The sequence below is a fragment of the Cinclus cinclus genome, chromosome 33 (assembly GCF_963662255.1).
Source record: "Cinclus cinclus chromosome 33, bCinCin1.1, whole genome shotgun sequence".
Taxonomy (NCBI): domain Eukaryota; kingdom Metazoa; phylum Chordata; class Aves; order Passeriformes; family Cinclidae; genus Cinclus; species Cinclus cinclus.
The window spans coordinates 2,852,952-2,871,542 of NC_085078.1; the positions used below are offsets into that span (position 1 = coordinate 2,852,952).

General features: G+C 65.5%; 2 protein-coding genes across 2 annotated transcripts; both read right to left on the minus strand.

Annotated features, from left to right (window-relative positions):
* Window positions 1-537: 537 nt before the first annotated feature.
* Window positions 538-5,345, minus strand: FRMD8 (FERM domain containing 8). Its single transcript, XM_062512022.1, has 10 exons — window positions 5,294-5,345; window positions 4,692-4,850; window positions 4,110-4,211; window positions 3,960-4,018; window positions 3,656-3,822; window positions 3,101-3,289; window positions 2,406-2,529; window positions 2,149-2,331; window positions 1,396-1,621; window positions 538-921 (listed from the first exon to the last, which is right to left on the minus strand). Exons 1-10 carry the CDS (start codon window positions 5,343-5,345, stop codon window positions 788-790), a joined length of 1,395 nt encoding a protein of 464 aa, XP_062368006.1. The 3' UTR covers window positions 538-787.
* A 766-nt stretch (window positions 5,346-6,111) lies between these two features.
* Window positions 6,112-17,453, minus strand: LOC134055617 (neurexin-2-beta-like). The gene is made up of 7 exons (XM_062512023.1): window positions 17,240-17,453; window positions 14,935-15,116; window positions 13,778-13,949; window positions 11,908-11,997; window positions 9,903-10,213; window positions 9,534-9,612; window positions 6,112-6,845 (listed from the first exon to the last, which is right to left on the minus strand). The coding sequence occupies exons 1-7, from the start codon at window positions 17,451-17,453 to the stop codon at window positions 6,112-6,114; spliced, it is 1,782 nt and encodes a 593-aa protein (XP_062368007.1).
* Window positions 17,454-18,591: the final 1,138 nt, after the last annotated feature.

Here is an 18,591-nt window from a genome sequence, read left to right on the forward strand (position 1 = left end):
TGGATGGGAAATGGGATTAAATAGCGAAATAGGGGGATTTGGGGTGGGTTTGTGAAGGTCCCAAACGGACAACGATCTATGCCCCAAAATGAGCAGGACTTGCCCCAGAATTGTTGGAATTTGTCCCGAAGTGCTAATGAAGGTGAATCCCCAAAACACAGAACCCCCTGACACGTGTGACACACGCGTGTCCCCGAGTCCCCAACCCGAAATGGCCGCTCTCACGTGCGGCCGCCATTTGGCTGCGATGGCCCCAAACCCCCCAGAATTGGCCCCAAACTGCTGTGGCTTGTCCCAAAACCCCCCGGAGTGGACCCCAAGCCACTTGGAATAGGCCCCAAGACTCCCCCCCCCCAACACCCCCCACAGAACTGGCCCCAAAATGTCCCAACTCCCCTGAAACTGGCCTCACACGCCCCAGGAGCTGGCTGGAAAATGCCCTGCATTATCCAAAATTGGCCCCAAATTTCCTAAACTAGCTCAAAACTGCCATGAATTAACCCCAAACACCCCAAATAAATTACAAACCACCCTAAATCACCTTTAATCCGCCCCAAATCACCCTGAATCATCCCCAGACTGCTCTGGATTAGCCTCACATCTACCCCAATTTTTTCCAAATTTTTCCCAAAAGGCCCCAAATTCCACCAAACCCTGCCTGGGGAGAGGGGGTGGGGTGGAGGGCAGTGCAGTTTATTGAGGGGTGGGGGTACAATGAAGGGGAGGTCTCGGGGGCTCCCAGTGCTCCCAGTCTGAACTGGGCAGGGTTTGGGGGGCCTGGCGGGGCTCAGCCCTGCTCGGGCCCGGCCCCTGCCCCCCCTGTGCCCCCCACCACGGGGCTGTAGGAGCCGCCCCCGGCCCCCCCCCGGCTGAAGAAGGATGCCGAGCGCCGGGGGGGCTTCACCCGCCGCAGCTCCTGCCCTGCAGGGGACATTGGGGTGGCATTTAGGGCAGGAAGCAGCTCGGGGTGCCCTGTGCCACTCCCAGGTGTCCCAATTCCTCCCGGCCAAGTTCCTCCAGACCATCCTGTACCCCGTGTCCCCTGCTTGGCACTGTCATCCCCCCGCCATGTCCCCGTGATCGCCTCCCTTGTCCCCTGGAAGCTCCCGTGTCCCCTTCCCTGACCCCATGCCCTCTGTCCTCCACACGCTGGGGTCACCCCATATGTGTGCGTGTCCCCATGTCCCACTGTCCCCGCTGTCCCCTCCATGTCCCCGCTGCCCCCCGTATTCCCCATGTCCCCGCTGTCCCCCCCGTGTCCCCGCTGTCCCCCATGTCCCCGCGGTCCCCCCCGTGTCCCCGCTGTCCCCCGTGTCCCCGCGGTCCCCCCCGTGTCCCCGCTGTCCCCCCGTGTTCCCCATGTCCCCGCTGTCCCCCGTGTCCCCGCTGTCGCACCCTCCCGCACGTAGTCGATGGTCGAAAGGCGCTGCAGGCGGGGTTCGGTCACACTCTTCTGCCGCCGCAAGGGGGCGCCGCGCGCGCCGGACGGCCCGGGGGGCGTGACCGAGGCTCCGGCGGAGGGCGGGTCCTGCCCCTCGGGGGGCGGAGCCTGTTCCTCTTGGGGCGTGGTCCCCCCGCCCAGCTCGATGCAGCACTCGATGAGGGCGCTCATCAGCTCCGCCTGGGGGCGCTGTCAGCGCGGGCCGCACGGGACGGAGACCCCCGAGACCCCCCCAGGGACCCCCAAAACCACCCCAGAGACCTTCCCCAGGGACCCCCAAAACCACCCCTGAGACTTCCCCACAGGGATCCCCAAAACACCCCTGAGACCTCCTCCAAGGGACCCGAAAACACCCCCGAGACCTCCTCCAAGGGACCCCCAAAACACCCCCGAGACACCCCCAGCGATCCCCAAAACACCTCAGGGACCCTCACCAAGGGACCACCAAACAAACCCACCCCAGGGATACCCAAACCAACGCCCCAGCACCCATGCAGTTTCCCCACCCAGGGACCCCCAAAGCCATCCTCTGAGGGGACCCCAAACTGACCACAGGGAACCCCCCAGGTGTTCCTAACCTATCCCTTCACTGACCTCCAACTGTCCCCCACAGCCCCCCAAGTGGCCCCAGAACTTCCCAGGTACCTTCAACACCTCCAATGCCCCCAAGTGCCCCCCAAGTCGCCCCTGCTGCTCCCCCATCACACCTGGGGGGAGAACACCCGCAGCAGTCGGTTCACGGGGGCTCCCTCGTGGTCCCCATCGAACTCGAGCCAGAGCTGGGGGGGCTCTGTGGGGTCCCCGTCCTGTCCCGCGGGATCCTCATCCTGCCCCACGGCACCCACCAGCTCCCAGCACAGCTCGGGGTACGTCAGGGACAGCAGTACGTGCTGGGGGGCACGGGGGGGGTCACCAGCAGTGCCCCCCTGCCCCCCATCCTGCCCCCCATCCCTCTCCCTAGTACCTTCTGGCGGGGGTCAATGATGGTGACCCCCTCGAGCCCCACGGCGACGCTGACGGGGCGCAGCCCCCCCCGGCCCAGCAGCCCCCCCGATGGACGCTCAATGGCTCCCGGGAAGAAGGCGCACCTGGAGAGGGGGTGGAACACACCTGGCTCACCCCCAAACCTCAGGGTTCCCCCCAAATCATGGGGTTCTAAGTGCAGTGTGGGGTCACTGGAGGAGATCCCGAGGGATCAAGGAATTTGGGGGTCCAGAGGGAGTCCTGGGGGATCATTGTGGGGCTGGTGGGAGTCCGTGGGGCTCAGATACCTGGGATTCCCTGGGAGAGGTCCCAGGGGGGCTCATTAGATGTCTCTGGGGGGCAGCATGGGTGCACTGGGGGTTTTTGGGTGTTCTCTGGTGATATGAGGGGGGTCCTCGTCAATCTGGGGGTTTCTGGGTGGTACCTGGGGGTGTCCCTTAAGTCGGAGGGGTCTCTGTGAGGAGTCGTTGTGAGGGTCCCTGAGAGTCTGGGGATTTCAGTGGGGGTGTCCCATTGGGGGTGTCCCATTGGGGGTGTCCCATTGGGGGTGTCCCATTGGGAGTGTCCCATTTGAGGTATCCATGGGGGTGTCTAACCGGGGAATGTCCCATTAAGGTTTCCCATTGGGGGTGTCCCATCTGGGGGTCTCTAACCGGGTTCCCCCGCTCTCCTCACCCGTAGCCGGGCAGGGCGTGGCAGCGGCGCAGGAAGTCCCGGTACAATCCGGCAGGGGGCGCCTCGGGGCCCGGCGCACGCGCGAACGCCTCGAGCAGCCGCTGGGAGGGGCCCGGCTCGCGGGCGCGCCGGAACAGCGCCCCCCAGCGGGCCGGAGGACCCGGCGGCAGCAGCTCCCCCAGCAGCGGCCTGGGGGAGGGGGCGGGGAGAGGGGACACCGGGCGGGTCAGAGGGGGTCACACGGGGGTCGGGAGGGGCACATGGGGATCAGGGGGTACCGTGTGACCTGGCGGTGGGGGTCCCATGGGGGGGGGCGGTCCCGGAGGGGTTCCTGTGGGTGGGTCCCAGGTGTATCCCATGGGTGGGGGTCCCACGGCGGTGTCTTAGGTACAGGTCTCAGGTGGAGGGGTTCCCGTGGGAGGGTCCCAGGTGTGGCGGTCAAGGGGGATGCCCCAGGGTGGTCCTGGGTGGGGTCCCAAAGGAAGTCTCAGGGGTTCCCACGGGTGGGGGCGCCATGGGGAGGGGTCCCGCGGGCAGGGTCCGGCCGGTGCTGACCGCAGGCTGAGCTCCGTGTGCCGGCCGGGCTCGAAGGGCCCCAGGCGCAGGCGGCAGCTGAGCCCCCCCAGCTCGGCCGCCTCGGGAGGGTCCACGGGGTAGCGACCCCCTTGCAGCTGCTCCCGCGCCTCCTCATAGAGCAACCGGAGCAGCTCCTCCTCCTGCAGCTGGGACCCACAGAGACCCCCAGGTCACCCAGAGAGACCCCTAAACCACCCCCAGAGCCCGCCGTAGACCCCCCCCACCCCGTGTCCCCACCCCCATAGATCCCCCCACACCGGGGACCCCCGTGTACCCCCCTCACCTCCAGCTCGCGGCTCTTAGGGAAGAACACGTTCCTGCGCAGCTGCAGACACGGCTCATCTGGGGGGGCAAGGGGTCAGTGGGGCCGGGGGACCCTCGAGGGGACCCTCCCACCCCCAAGGGAACCCCCCGCCGGCCCCCCGCCCCTCACCTTGGGCGATGGCCGCGGGCGAGCCGAGGCTGAAGCGCAGCAGCAGCTCCGGCCAGTGCCGGACCAGGCGCAGGGGTCGGTGACGAGGCTTCAGCTGCACCTCTGGAGGGGAACGACACAGGGCTGGCATCCACTGGGGGACCCCCAGGGGCACTCACCCACAGGGGCTTACAGACCCCCCCACCCCATTCTCCAGGGGGATCCTCCCGTCTCCCAATCCCTCAAGGGACCTTCCAATGTCCCCACCTCACCGAGCAGCTCTGGTGACAACTGAGCTGTGACCCCATGTTCCCATTTCCCCTCTGGGTTCCCATGTCCCCCAATATCCCCATATGTCCCCCCTCACCGAGCTGCTCCGACCCCGATCATAAAGCTGTGACCCCGCCATGTCCGTGTCCCCCCGTTCCCCCCCCAATGTCCCCATGTCCTCCCCTGTCCCCCCAGTGTCCCCCGTCCCCCCTCACCGAGCAGCTCCGACCCCGACCATAAAGCTGTGACCCCGCCATGTCCGTGTCCCCCCGTTCCCCCCCCAATGTCCCCATGTCCTCCCCTGTCCCCCCAGTGTCCCCCGTCCCCCCTCACCGAGCAGCTCCGACCCCAACCACAGCGCGAACGCGTCCCCGGCGGCGGGCGGGAGGCGCAGCGCCCCCTGCAGGCGGCGCAGCAGCTCCGCGGCCGTGGGGCCCGGGGGCGGCTCCAGCGGCAGCGGCAGCGCCGACCCGTCCGGGAGGTACAGCAGGGCTGGGGGGACACGGGGGGAGCTGTGCGACCCCCCCCCCCGGGACCCCCACGCATCCCCCGGGACCCCCACAACCACCCCCCAAACTGACACACCCCCATAGTCACCCCAACAGACGGAGCGCCGACCCGCGCTGGTACAGCAGGGCTGGGGGCAGCGGGGGTTGAGGGGAGGGGGGTGTAAGACCCCCACCCACGGAGCCCCAAACCCACTCGGGACCCCCAAACCCCCACCTCCAGACTGACACAACCCCGGGACCCACCCCGGGACAGACCCAAAGGACGCACGCGGGTCCCAAGACCACCCCCCCTAAAGGGTTTCACGCCCCCCCGGGGGTCTCACGGTCCCCAAAGCGCCCCACGCCCTCCCCATCCACGGGGGTCCCACGGCCACGCCCACACACGGAGTCAAGGTCCCGCCCCCTCCCGTGGCCCCGCCCCCTCACCGGCAGCTCCCGGCGGGGCGGACGCGCCCTCCCCCTCCCCCTCCCCGTCCATGAGCGGGGTCACCGTGGGGTCACCGTGGGGTCACCGTGGGGTCACGGCTCCGCGCGCTCCTCGCGCCGTTCCCGCGCGCGGGGCGGAAGCGCCACGGGTGGGCGGAGGGGGCGTGGCCTCTAGAGTGACGTCATTACGAGGGCGGGGGTCAGGAGAGGGCGCGGCGCCCCCTGGCGGAGGGGAGGGCTGGGGTTACCCCGTGGGGAATTTGGGGGGTCCCGGCGGATTCGGGGGGTCCCGGGTGGCGGCGCAGGAAGAGGCGGAGCCGCTGTACGAAGTATAGAACCGTGTATTCCTCTGTGCGCGGCGGGGGGGGCGGCCCGGGGGGGGCTCGGAGGGATTCCAGGGGACTTTTGGGGGGGTCCCGGCAGGACCCCCGAGGGGTCCCGACGCCAATCGGGACTCTCGAAATTAAAAAATAAACCCAAAGAAATACCCGGGGGGGAGGAGGGGGGAGGCGGTAAAAAACCGATCCGAGGTTGGGAGGGGGCGGTTGGGAAGGGGGGGGGGGTGGGGGTCCCCCACCCCATGCTGGAGGGGTCCCGCTCGCCCCCCCACGCCCCTCTCCCCCCGGCGCTCCGCCCCCCGTTCCCGCGGCGGGGGCAGGGGGGGACACACACACAGAGCGACCACAGAGGCGCCCCCGCTGCGGCGGGGTCGGGGGGTCGGGGGCGGACAGGTGACATCCCCCCGGGGATGACGGCGGCGGGGGGGACCGGGAGGGGGGGGGGGGGCTCTGGGGACACGCGTGGAGACCCCCCCCCTTTCACACGTAATACTCCTTGTCCTTGTTGCGCCGCGCTTTGCCCGGCGCTTTGGGGGGCGCGGGCGCCGCTTTCTCCTTGGGGGTCCCGGCGGGCGGGGTCGGGGATGCGGCACCGGGAGCCCCTCCCGGGCCCCCCCCGGGCGCGGCGGGGGCTGCCCCGATGTAATGGCGGCTCTGGTCCACCTGGTAGGAGCCCTCGTCGCGGTTGCGGTACTTGTACATGGCGTAGAGGAGGATGAGGATGCAGAGCGCGGCGGCCGCCACGATGCCGACCACCATGCCGGTGGTGCCGCCCGCCTCCCGCACCACCTCCACCGCTCCGGGCGCGGCTGTGGGGGGCACGGGGGGGCGCCGGGTCACGGGAGGAGCCGAACCCCCCCCGCGCCGCCCCCCGCCCGCTCCCTCCCTCGGGTGCCGCTCGCCCGCCGGCACCAAACCGGGCGGAGCCGCCCCCGCCACCGTGGGCTCGGTCCCGGCACCGCGGGGCGCGGCCGTGGCCGCCGGGGGGGCGGCGGCTTCGGGGCTCCCCCCGCCCCCCAGCCCCGCGAAGTCCTCGTCGTCCGCCGGCGGCTGCTCGGGGCCGGGAGAGCGGCCGGGGTCGGGGTCGGGGTCCGCCGCCTCCCCCGAAGCGAAGCCCGAGGGCTCGTCGCAGTCGGGGCCGCAGCCCGGGGGGACTCGGGGGGCGGCGGGGGGCGCGGGGGGGCCCGGGGACGCCGGCAGCACCAGCTCCCCACCTGCGGAGACAGAAAGGGGACGGGGGGACCCCCGTCAGCCCCCGCCGCCGCGCCCCGCTGCGCCCCCCGACCCCCCCCCGCCGCCTCCGCGCCAGCTCCGCTCTCTCTCTCTCTCTCTCTCTCTCTCTAGGTTACTTTTTTTTTTTTTTTTGCATTTTTTAGCTAATTTTCCGCTACTCTTTTTTCTTTCTTTTTTTTTTTTTCTCGGTTTTTTTGTTTTTTTTTTTTTTTAAGAGCAAACCGCGGCGCTGCCGTCAACTTACATCGCGGGATGGGGCCGGGTGATTTTAGCGTGGAGGAAAAAGAAATTGCAGGAAGGAAGGGAAAGCACACAAAAAACGAGAGAAAGAGAAAAAAGAGAAAAAAAGAACAAAAAGAAAAGAAGAGAAGAGACACTCGGTGAGAAGGTGCCGCGGCCACCCCTGCGGCGCCAGCGCCCGGCCCCGGCCGGCCCCGGCCACCGCCGGCCACCACTGGCCACCGGCCCCCGGCCATTGGCCACCAGCCTTGGATCCATGTGTCCATCCATCCATCCATCCATGAACCATCTAAATCGTCCCTAAATCCATCCAGGGATCCTTGAATCCATCCATGAATCATCTGTCCATCCCTAAATGCATCCATGGATCCTTGAATCCATCTGTCCATCCATCCGTCCGTCCATCCGTCCCTGAGTCCGTCCAGCCATCCCTAAACCCAGCTGTGTCCATCCAATCCTGATCCACGTGTCCATCTGTCTTTGATTCCATCCATCCTTGAATCCGTGTGCTCACTCGTCCATCCGTCCATCCATCCGTCCGTCCGTCCGTCCATCCATCCATCCATCATCCATCTGTCTGTCTGTCCGTCCATCCATCCATCCATCATCCATCTGTCCCTCTGTCTGTCCATCCATCATTCGTCCGTCCATCCGTCCCTCCGTCTGTCCATCCATCATCCGTCCGTCCATCCGTCCATCCATCCATCCGTCCGTCCGTCCATCCATCCATCATCCATCCGTCCCTCCATCTGTCTGTCCATCCATCATCCGTCCGTCCGTCCATCCATCCGTCCGTCCGTCCGTCCATCATCCATCATCCATCATCCATCTGTCTGTCCGTCCGTCCATCCATCCATCCATCATCCATCCGTCCCTCCATCTGTCTGTCCATCCATCATCCATCCATCCATCCATCCATCCATCCATCATCCGTCCGTCCGTCCATCCGTCCGTCCGTCCATCCATCCATCATCCATCCATCCATCCATCCATCATCCCTCCGTCCATCTGTCCATCCATCCCTAAATCTACCCCTGAAGCCACCTGGTCACCTGTCTGTCCACCTTCAGATCCAGCATCTATCCTTGAATCTGCTCATCCATCCATCCTTGTGTCCATCCATCCATCCCCGTGTCCGTCCATCCATCCATCCATCCATCCATCCACCCATCCATGTGTCCATCTGTCCATCCACCTGTCCAGCTCTCCATGGATCCACCCATTCACCTTGTGTCCATCTGTCCATCCACCCGTCCATCCCAAAATCCATCCATGTGTCCATCCATCCATGGATCACTGTCCACTGTCCGTCCACTGTCCGTCTGTCTGTCTGTCCCCCCCTCCTCCCCCTTTCCCCTGACCACTGCCGCCCCTCCCCCGGAGTGTCCTGGGGACACCTGTGGGGGGACATCCAGGTGTCCAGGGGACACACAGATGTCCAGGGGGACACCTGTGGGTGACAGGGTGGGACACACCCCGGGGTCCAGGTGTCACCTGTGGGTGCCAGGTGAGGCCTCAGGTGTCCGGGGGGGCGGGGGGGGGGGTCGTCACCACTGTCCAGGTGACCCCCGGGGTGTCCGGGAGGTGTCACCGTGTGACACCGGGGGTGGGGGAGGGTCCTGGCGGCAGCGCAGGTGTGACGGTATCACACGGTGTCACCCCACACCGGGGGGTCCTCCCTGTCCGTCCGAGTGTCCGAGTGTCCGTCCGTCAGGGGAAGCAGGGGGTGGGGGCGGGGCTTGCACGGCCCCCGGGCTCTGGTGTGCGCTCGGAATGGGCAGGAACACCTGTGCAGGTGAGGGCAGGGCCACAGGTGGGAGGGCGTGTGCAAAGGGGGGCACACCTGGTGTGCAGGGCAGCTGAGTTTGTGGGGCAGATGTGAGTGTGAGTGTGTCCAGGTGTGTGTGGTGCACACCTGTGTCTGTGTTTGGGTGAGCAACTCCTGTCCAGGTGTGTGAACAGTTCAGGTGTGTGCGCACCTGTCCAGATGTGTGTGTACGTGTCTGAGTATGCACACCTGTCCAGGTGTGTGTGAAGGGTTCAGGTGAGTGTGCACCTGTCCAGGCTTGTGAACAGTTCAGGTGTGTGTGCACCTGTCCAGATGTGCAGGTACACCTGTCCAGGTGTGTTAGCAACTCCCGTACCTGTGTCCCCCTGCTGTGAGCAGCCTGGCACGTTCCTTGCTCACACGTGAGTGCAACACCCCCACCCCCCACACCTGTGTGAGTGCACACCCCCACACCTGTGCGAGGTTCTCATCCCTGCTGGAGGGGTGGGGAAGAGCCCCAGGCTCTGTGGCCATGTCACACCTGTGTGAGGCCCTGTCACACCTGTGTGTGAGCCTTTGTCACACCTGTGTGTGAGCCTGTGTCACACCTGTGTGAGGCCGTGTCACACCTGTGTGCCCGGGGCCCTGGAGCAGCACCCACCTGTGCCCGGCTCACACTCCTCCAGGTCCTCGTCATCGCTCGGACACTCGGCCGAGGCCACCAGCAGATCGTCCGTGTTCTGAGGGGGACACCGGGGGGTCAGCACGGACCCGGGGACCCCCAAACCCCCCCAGGGACAGGTGTAAGGGTGGCCACCGGGTGTTCGGGGTGGCCCCATCACTACCTGCCCATCTTACAGAGCCCTTCTTAACCCCCAAACTCCCCCTGCCCCCCACATCCAGCCCTTGGGAAGACCCTCCCTAAACCCCCCCCCAAAACTCCCCTCAACCCATTCACCTGTCCCAGCGACCCCACCCCCACAACCCCCACAACCCCCATTTCCCACCGTCCCACCTTTACCTGGGCGACGGTGTCGCGCAGGGTGGGCGAGCGCCCGCGGCGGGTGGTGGTCGTGGCCATGGTGGTGGTGGTCTCCATGATGGTGGTGGCCATGTCGGGGGGCGCGGGGGTGGCGCCGGGGGGCGCGGGGGGCGGCGGGGGGTCCCCCACGAGCCGCAGGTCCCCCTCGAGCCGCACGCGGGGGTGGCCCTCGGCCGCCAGCGCCAGCAGCTTCAGCCCGTTGTAGTAGAGCCCCGAGAGCTGCCCCTGGAAGGGGCGGCCGCGGTCCCGGCCCCCCACCCGCACGCGCGCCTGGCTGTTGAAGATGGTCAGCTGCCGGCCTGGGGGGGAGAGCGGGGGCTCGCACACCTGGCACGCCTGGTAGCTGCTCACCTGTGTCACCTGTGCTACCCCGACATTGTCACCCCGGCACTGTCACCTTACCCACACATCCCCCTGGCTGTTGAAGATGGTCAGCTGCCGGCCTGGGCGGGAGAGGGGGGGGCTCGCACACCTGGCACACCTGGTACCTGCTCACCTGTGTCACCTGTGCTACCCCCAGCACTGTCACCCCAGCACGGTGACCTCAGTGCCATCACACCGGCACTGTCACCCCACGCTCACACATCCCCCCCATGGATGGAGGGGGGGGGCTGGCACACCTGGCTCACCTGGTTTTGGCACACCTGGCTCACCTGACTCATCTGTGTCACCCCCAACACTGTCACCCTGATGATGTCGCCTCACCCACACACATCCCCCCAACTGTTAGAGAGGAAGGCGTCGCACACCTGGCACACCTGGTACCTGCACACCTGGCACCTGCACACCTGGCTCATCCTGACGCTGTCACACCAGCCCCAGGTAATGGATGGAGAGGGCAGCTGCACACCTGGCACAAACCCCACACCTGCCTCACCCTGCCACACCCACCCCACCTCCCTCCCCCGCCCTCACCCCCACACCTGGGGCACACCTGGGTGTGCTCGCACGAGGAGCAGCCCTGCCCCCTCCCCCCACCCCCCTCCCCCCCGGGCAGTTAAAGGGACCCCAACGCCCCCCCCGGCCCCCGGCTCCGCTCGGGCTCAATTCGGCCAATTTTGGGTCAGTTGGGGCGGGGGGGGAGGGGCAGGGGCCCTGCCTGGGTGGGGCCGGGGCGTACGAGGCTGGGGTGGCACCTGCGCACACCTGGGCCTCCAGGGCAGACACACCTGTGCACCTTCCTCACACACACCTGGCCCTGGTGCACACCTGGCGAGCATCTGGCGAACTCCTGTTCTGGTGCACACCTGTCCTCATGCACACCTATCCTGTGCACACCCAGTGCCATGGCTCAGACCTGGTGCACACCTGGCACACACCTGGTAGATACCTGTCCTGCGCACACCTGGTGCACGCCCCAGCCGTGGTGCACTCCTGGCACACACCTGTCCTGTGCACACCTGGTGCATGCCCCAGCCGTGGTGCACACCTGGCACACACCTGTCCTGTGCACACCTGGTGCAGCCCCGGCCCCGGGCAGTCCTTGGGCAGGTGTGGGTTAGGGGGTTTAGCGGGTTTATGCGGCTTTAGGGGGGCTCTGGGCTCAGCGCGGTTTAGGGGGGCCGTTAGGTGCGTTAGCGTCCCTTTAACCAGGTAATGAGGGGGCGGGGCAGGGGCTGGCCCCTCCCCCAACACCTGGGGTCCCTCCCCGGACACCTGGGGGGTCCCTGGACAACGGGGTCCTCCGGGACGTGGCCCCTGGACACCTGTGGGGCCCAGGTGCTACAACCCCCAAATATCGGGGTCCCAAATGCCGGGATCCCCAAACACCTGGGACCCCAAACAGGTGAGTCCCGCACACCTGGGATGCCCAGGTGTGGTGGTGCCCAGGTGACAGGTATTTGGGTGGGGGTCCCAGCCACTCCCCAAATCAGTGGGTTCCAGACACCTGGGACCCCCCAAATCTCTGGGGCCCGGCCACATCGGGGTGCTCAGGTGTGGGGGTGCCCAGGTGTGGGGGTGCCCAGGTGTGGGGGGCGCTCGCTGCCGTTACCTTTGTCGAGCAGCCACTCATCGACCACCCGCCCCAGGCGGAAGGGGATGCGCTGCCGCGCCAGCGCCAGCCGCTCGCTGTCCCCGCTGCCTTCGGAGGGAGGAGAAGAGCGTTACGGGGACACGGGGCAGGGCACGGGGACACCGGGACACCGGGACACCGGGACACCGGGACACCGGCGGGGTGGCAGCGTGGCGTTGGGGGTGGCGGCATCAGCGGTGGTGTCACGGCAGAGTCGCCGCGGCTTCGCCATCGGCGTCGCCGTGGAGGGACCGTGGAGTTGGTGGCATCGTTGGTGTCACCACGGTGGTCTTGTCATTGGTGTCACCATCGGTGTCACCGTGGAGGGACCAGGGTCTCATCGTTAGTGGCATCGTTTGTGTCACCACGGTGGGATTGTGGTCTTGTCATTGGTGTCACCGTGGTGGGACTGTGGCCTCGTTAGTGGTGTCATTAGTGTCACCACAGTAGGACTGAGGTCTTGCTGTCGGTGTCACCATCGCTGTCACTGTGGTGGAACCGTGGTCTCATCGTTACTGGCATCGTTGGTGTCACCACTGGGGGATCGTGGCCTTGCCACTGGTGTCACCAAGATGTCGCCATGGTGGGACCGTGGTCTCATCATTGTCAGTGTCACCAGGACTGGACTGTGGTCCTGCCACTGCTGTCACCATCGGCATCACCGGCGGCACCATTAATGCACCATGATGGGGTCGTGGTGTCACCACTGATGTCACCACGGTGGGACAGTGGTGTCACTGTCAGTGCCGTCGGGGTGTCACCGTCGGCGTCACGTTGGTGTGGCCGCAGTGTCACCATCAGTGTCACCAAGGTGGGACTGTGGCACAACCATTGTGTCACCTCCAGTGCCACCACAGTGGGACCACGGGTGTCCCCACTGGTGACATGTGACCATCAGTGTCACCTCCAGTGCCACCACAGACGTCCCCACGGGTGACACCACGCTGTGAGCGTGCTGTGACCATCAGGGTCCCCACAGCCACGACGCCCCTGCTGATGTCCCCAGCCGCCGCCATGGTGTCACCAAGGGGTGGGGTGGCCCCAGTGTCACCGGGGGGGGTGGGGTTGGCCCTTGGGGGGGTTTATGTGGCCTTTAGGGGGGCATTAGCGGTGGGGGGGAGGGGCGGGGAGTGGCCGTGGGACTCCTCGTTAGCGCTGCCTCATTAGTGCCCTCGTTAGGGGGGTGCTCTGGAGGGGCTCCAGGTGTCCCCAAGCACCTGGGGGTGACCCTGGGGTGTCCAAAAGGTGCCATGGGGGGAGTTTGGGGGGGCTCTGGGTGCTATGGGGGGGGTCCACAGGTGCCCTGGGGGTGCCCTGGGGTTCCTATAGATGCCATAGGGGTGTCCCAGGGTGTCCCTGAGCACCCTGAGGTGGCTGCGGGGTGTCCTGGGCTGTCCCCAGGCACCTGGGGTGTACCTGGGGTGTCTGTGGAAGCCCTGAGTGGTACCTGGAGGGTTCCTGGGGGAGTTTGTGAGAGCCCTGGGGGTACCTGGGGAACACCTGTAGGGTCTGCAGGAGCCCTGAGGGTACCTGGGGGGTACCTGGGGGGGTCTGTGAGAGCTCTGGGGGTACCTGGGGAACACCTGTAGGGTCTTGTATGAGCCCTGAGGGTACCTGGGGGGTACCTGGGGGGGTCTGTGAGAGCCCTGGGGGTACCTGGGGAACACCTGTAGGGTCTGTAGGAGCCCCGAGGGTACCTGGGGGGTACCTGGGAGGATCTGTAAGAGTACTGGGGTTACCTGGGGAACACCTGTAGGGTCTGCAGGAGCCCTGAGGAACACCTGGGCGCTACCTGAGGGGGGATGTCTCTAGGGGTCCCTGGGGGTGCCCGGGGCGCAGCAGGGGGTACCTGGCGGGTATCTCTCGTGCAGGGGGCCGCCGTCCACCTGGAGCGTGGCGTTGCCGCCGCTGCGCGTGAAGCGGACGACGTGGAAGCGCCCATCGCTGACGGCCGCCCCCCGCTCCTCCAGCGCGATGTCCTCGGTGCCCACGTTGAACAGGACCCCCACGGCCCCCTGCACCTGCGTGGGGATGGGGGGAGGGTGGGCACCGGTGGGTTCCTGTCCCACGGACCCCTCCCCCTTCTTCCCCGCACCTCAATTTTGGCCTCTCTCTTACGGAGCGGAGTTGTGGGAGATCGCCAAATTTGAGCCTGTACCCCCAAACTTCCCGCGGCCTCCCCAGGACCCCAAATTTTTCCCCTCCTGTGGAGCTTCAGGATGTCACCAAACCCAGATTTTAGCAGGACCTCCTGGAGCTCCCCAGGACCCCACTAAACCCCAATTTTGTCCCCTGCTATAACGCAGGATGTTACCAAATCCGGCCTTGACCAGGAGTCCCCAGAGTTCCCCAAATTCCTCCAGGAACCCCCTCCCCAACCCCTAATTTTGTCATCTCTTTATGACGTGGAGCTGCAGGAAATCACCGAGTCCAGCCTTGACCAGGAACCCCTGGAGATCTCCCGAAGATCCCCTGGACCCCTCAGCCCACCCAAGGACACCTCATCCCCCCCCCCCCCTTCCCAGCACCCCCGTACCCCCAAATTTCCGACCCCTCCCTTACAATGTGGAGCTGCAGGAAGTCACCGAGCCCGGCCGCGCTCTCCACGCGCAGCAGAACCCCCAGACCCCATTAAACCCCCAGACCCTTCCCCTACCCCCAGCCCCCCCACAGCACCCCCGTACCCCCAAATTTCCGACCCCTCCCTTACAATGTGGAGCTGCAGGAAGTCACCGAGCCCGGCCGCGCTCTCCACGCGCAGCAGAACCCCCAGACCCCATTAAACCCCCAGACCCTTCCCCTACCCCCAGCCCCCCCACAGCACCCCCGTACCCCCAAATTTCCGACCCCTCCCTTACAATGTGGAGCTGCAGGAAGTCACCGAGCCCGGCCGCGCTCTCCACGCGCAGCAGAACCCCCAGACCCCATTAAACCCCCAGACCCTTCCCCTACCCCCAGCCCCCCCACAGCACCCCCGTACCCCCAAATTTCCGACCCCTCCCTTACAATGTGGAGCTGCAGGAAGTCACCGAGCCCGGCCGCGCTCTCCACGCGCAGCAGAACCGCGTCGCGCTGCCGGGTGCTGAAGCCCAGGGCCAGGCGGTCAGCTCGGGTGCTGGGCCGGTCATTGGGGGGCCACGTGTAGGTGATCAGGGCCCCCCCTTTGCCAAAAATGTACGTGGTGCCCGCTGGGGGGAGGGGAGAGAAAAACGGGGGGGTCAGGGGAGCAACCGGAGAGGGGTTGGGGGGGGGGAGCCAGGAGTTCAAGGGGGCGCTGGATTTTGGGGGGATCCAGAGTTTGAGTGAAGGGGCAGGACTCTGGAATTTGGGGAGAATCAGGAATGTTGGGGGGATTCAGGAGGGTCCCCAGAGTTTGGGGGTGAACTGGAAGTTGGAGGGGGACCCCTGAAACTGGGGGGTCCACGACATCCAGGGGGGACCCTGAGGAACAGGGAAGGCTCTGACGTTTTTGGGGAGGTGGGGAGCCTCGAATTCTCTGTTGGGGAACCTCTGAATTTGGGGGAGGGGATGTGGGGCCATCAGGACCCCCCCAATGTCTGGGGGTCCCTCTTGTGTTTGTTCCCCCCCCTCCACGGCCTTGCACGAGGGCTCAGTGCACACAAACACGGACAGAAACACACCCAAACCAGCCAAAAAACACCAAAACCACCACGAAACACCAAACCACACCCTAACACACCCCAAAATCACCCCCAAAACAGCCAAAAACAGCCGAAAGAACCCCAAAACCACCTGCAGAAACACCTAAAACCACCCCAAAAACCACCCAGTCACACACGGAGCGGGGGCACAGACCCCACAGCATCCCCCAAACTCTGCCCCGACCCCCAAACCTCACCCGGCCCCAGCACGGGGGGAGGAGGAGGAGGAGGAAGGGAAGGGAAGGAAGGTGAGAAGGAGGAGGAAGAGGAAGAGGGGGAGGAAGGCTGTTGCAGGTTCCCAAGGCAGTGAGGAGGAGGAGGAGAAAGAGGAAGAGGAGGTGACAGAGGATGAGGAGGAGGGGGAGGAAGGCCAGGCTGAAGTACCCGTGAGCAGGTGGGGAGGAGGAGGAGGGTGAGAAGCAGGAGGAGGAGAAGGAGGAAGAGGGGGAGGAGGAGGAGGGGGAGGAAGGCTGGCTGGAGTTCCTGCGGGGAGGAGGATGAGGAGGTCGGGTGTCTGTGAGCAGGAGGAGGAGGAGGAGGGAGAAGAGGAAGAGGAGGAGGGGGAGGATGAAGGCTGTCCCAGGTTCCCAAGGCAGTGAGGAGGATGAGGAGGAGGAAAGAGGAGGAGGAGGAAGAGGAAGAGGAGGAGGGGGAAGGTCTTGGGGTCCCCAGGTGGAGAAGGAAGAGGAGGCTGAGGAGGAGGAAGGCTGGTCTGGGGCTCCTCAGTAAAAGGCAGAGGAAGAGGAAGAGGAAGAGGAAGAGGAAGAGGAAGAGGAAGAGGAAGAGGAAGAGGGCCATCTGTATCCCTGTTATCCTGAAGAGGAAGTTGAGGGAGTTTGAGGCTGAGGATGATGATGATGGCTTTGGGGTCCCTGTGAGGAGGAGGAGGAAGGTTGGTGTGAGGAGGGTGAGGAAGGCCAGAGTGATGAAGGCTCACTGAGGTGGCTGTGGGTGAGGAAGGGCCATGGAGAGGAGGAGGATGAAGGTGATGATGATATTGAGGGTGATGAAGGCTCATGGTGGTGCCCATGGGTGAGGAACAGTGTTCGGTTGATGGCGTTGGGGAGGATGAGGAGGATGAGGATGAAGATGAAGATGAAGATGATAAGAAAGGTGATGATGAGTACGATGAGGATGAAGATGGGGATGATGATGATGAAGGTTCACCATGGTGCACGTGTTTGATGGTGATGGGAAGAATGAGGATGGTGAGGATGAGGAAGGTGAGGATGATGAGGATGATGACGAAAGCTCACCGTGGTGCCCGCGGGTGAGGAAGGCCGCATGGTTGACGGCGATGGGGAGGATGAGGAGGGTGAGGGTGAGGATGAGGAGGGTGAGGATGATGAGGATGATGAGGAGGATGATGAGGAGGGTGATGAGGAGGATGATGACGAAGGCTCACCGTGGTGCCCGCGGGTGAGGAAGGGCGCGCGGTTGACGGCGATGGGGAGGATGAGGAGGGTGAGGATGATGAGGATGATGGGGAGGATGAGGAGGGTGAGGATGATGAGGATGATGAGGAGGATGATGACGAAGGCTCACCGTGGTGCCCGCGGGTGAGGAAGGGCGCGCGGTTGACGGCGATGGGGAGGATGAGGAGGGTGAGGATGATGAGGATGATGAGGAGGATGATGACGAAGGCTCACCGTGGTGCCCGCGGGTGAGGAAGGGCGCGCGGTTGATGGCGATGGGCGCCGTGCCGTGGCGCCCGTGGAAGTGATGCACGTGGTGGGTGGTCGAGAGGCTGGAGGAGACGCGGGCGGGGCGGGCGGGGGGCACCAGCACCCCCAGTACCCCCAGAACCCCCAGCGCCCCCAGCGCCAGCACCCCCAGCGCCCCGGGGCCCCCCCGGCCCCCCATCGGCCCCTCAGCGACCCCCCCCCATCCGGCAGCGCCGGGGGGACCCCAGCGAGGGGGACCCCAAAATGGGGGGAGGAGCCCCCAAATGGAGATGGAGGGAGGGGGGTGGAGAGAGATGGGGATGACCCCCCCCCCCCCACCCCCGAATTTGGGGGGTGAAAGGAGAGAGGGGAGCCCCCAAATTGGGGGGAGAATGGAGAGAGAGAGAGAGCCCCTCCCCACAAAAGGGGGAGGAACCCCCAAATTGGGGGAGTGAAGGAGTGGGAGAAGCCCCCCAAATTTGGGGGTGAATGGAGAGGGGGAAGCCCCCTAAAAAGGGGGTGAGGGTGGGGAGGGGGAGGGGACCCCCCAAATGGATGGAGGAGGGGATGGGGGAGTCCCCAAATGAGAGGGGGAGTCCCCAAATTAAGGGGGCTGTCCCCAAATGAGGGGGTGGAGGTGGGGGGAAGGGGGGAAGCCCCAAAATAGAGGGGGGGGGTAAAAGGAGAGGGGGAGAGTCCAAATGAGGGGAGGGGGCTGAAGGGAGAGGGTCAGACCCCCCCCAGATGGGGTCTAGGAAGGATTGAACCCCAAAACTGGGGGGTGGAGGGCTCCCAAATTTGGGGGGTGGAAGAAGGGGAGAGGGGGAGCCCCCAGTTAAAGAAGGGGGGGGTGAGAGCAGGGGAGAGGGGGCCCCCAAAATGTGGGACTGGTGGTGAAGGGAGGAGGGTGAGACCCCAAAATGGGGGGTGAAGGGAGAGGGGGAGCCCCCAAAGGGGGGTGGAGGGGTGGGGAGGGATTTAGAGCCCCAAAAATGGGGGGGGGGGGGGGGCGTCTGAGAAGGTCTGAGCCCCCAAAATGGGGGGAGGTGGTGAAGGGAGGGGGTCGTGCCCCAAAATGAGGCCCCGGGGGGGGGGGGGGGGGGGGTTATTGAACCCTAAAATGAGGGGGGGGGGGGGGGGGTTGTGCCCCAAAATAGAATCTAGGGGGGTGCTGAAGCCGGAAATGGGGTTGGGGGGGATCGCGAGCCTAAAATTGGGATTGGGGAGGGGGGGGTTCTTAAATCAACCCCAAAAATTGGGAAGGGTGGGGGGCAGTCCCAGTTCAACCCAACCTGAAGTCGGGAAAACCCAAAATCGCCCCAAATCTGGGTCCTGGG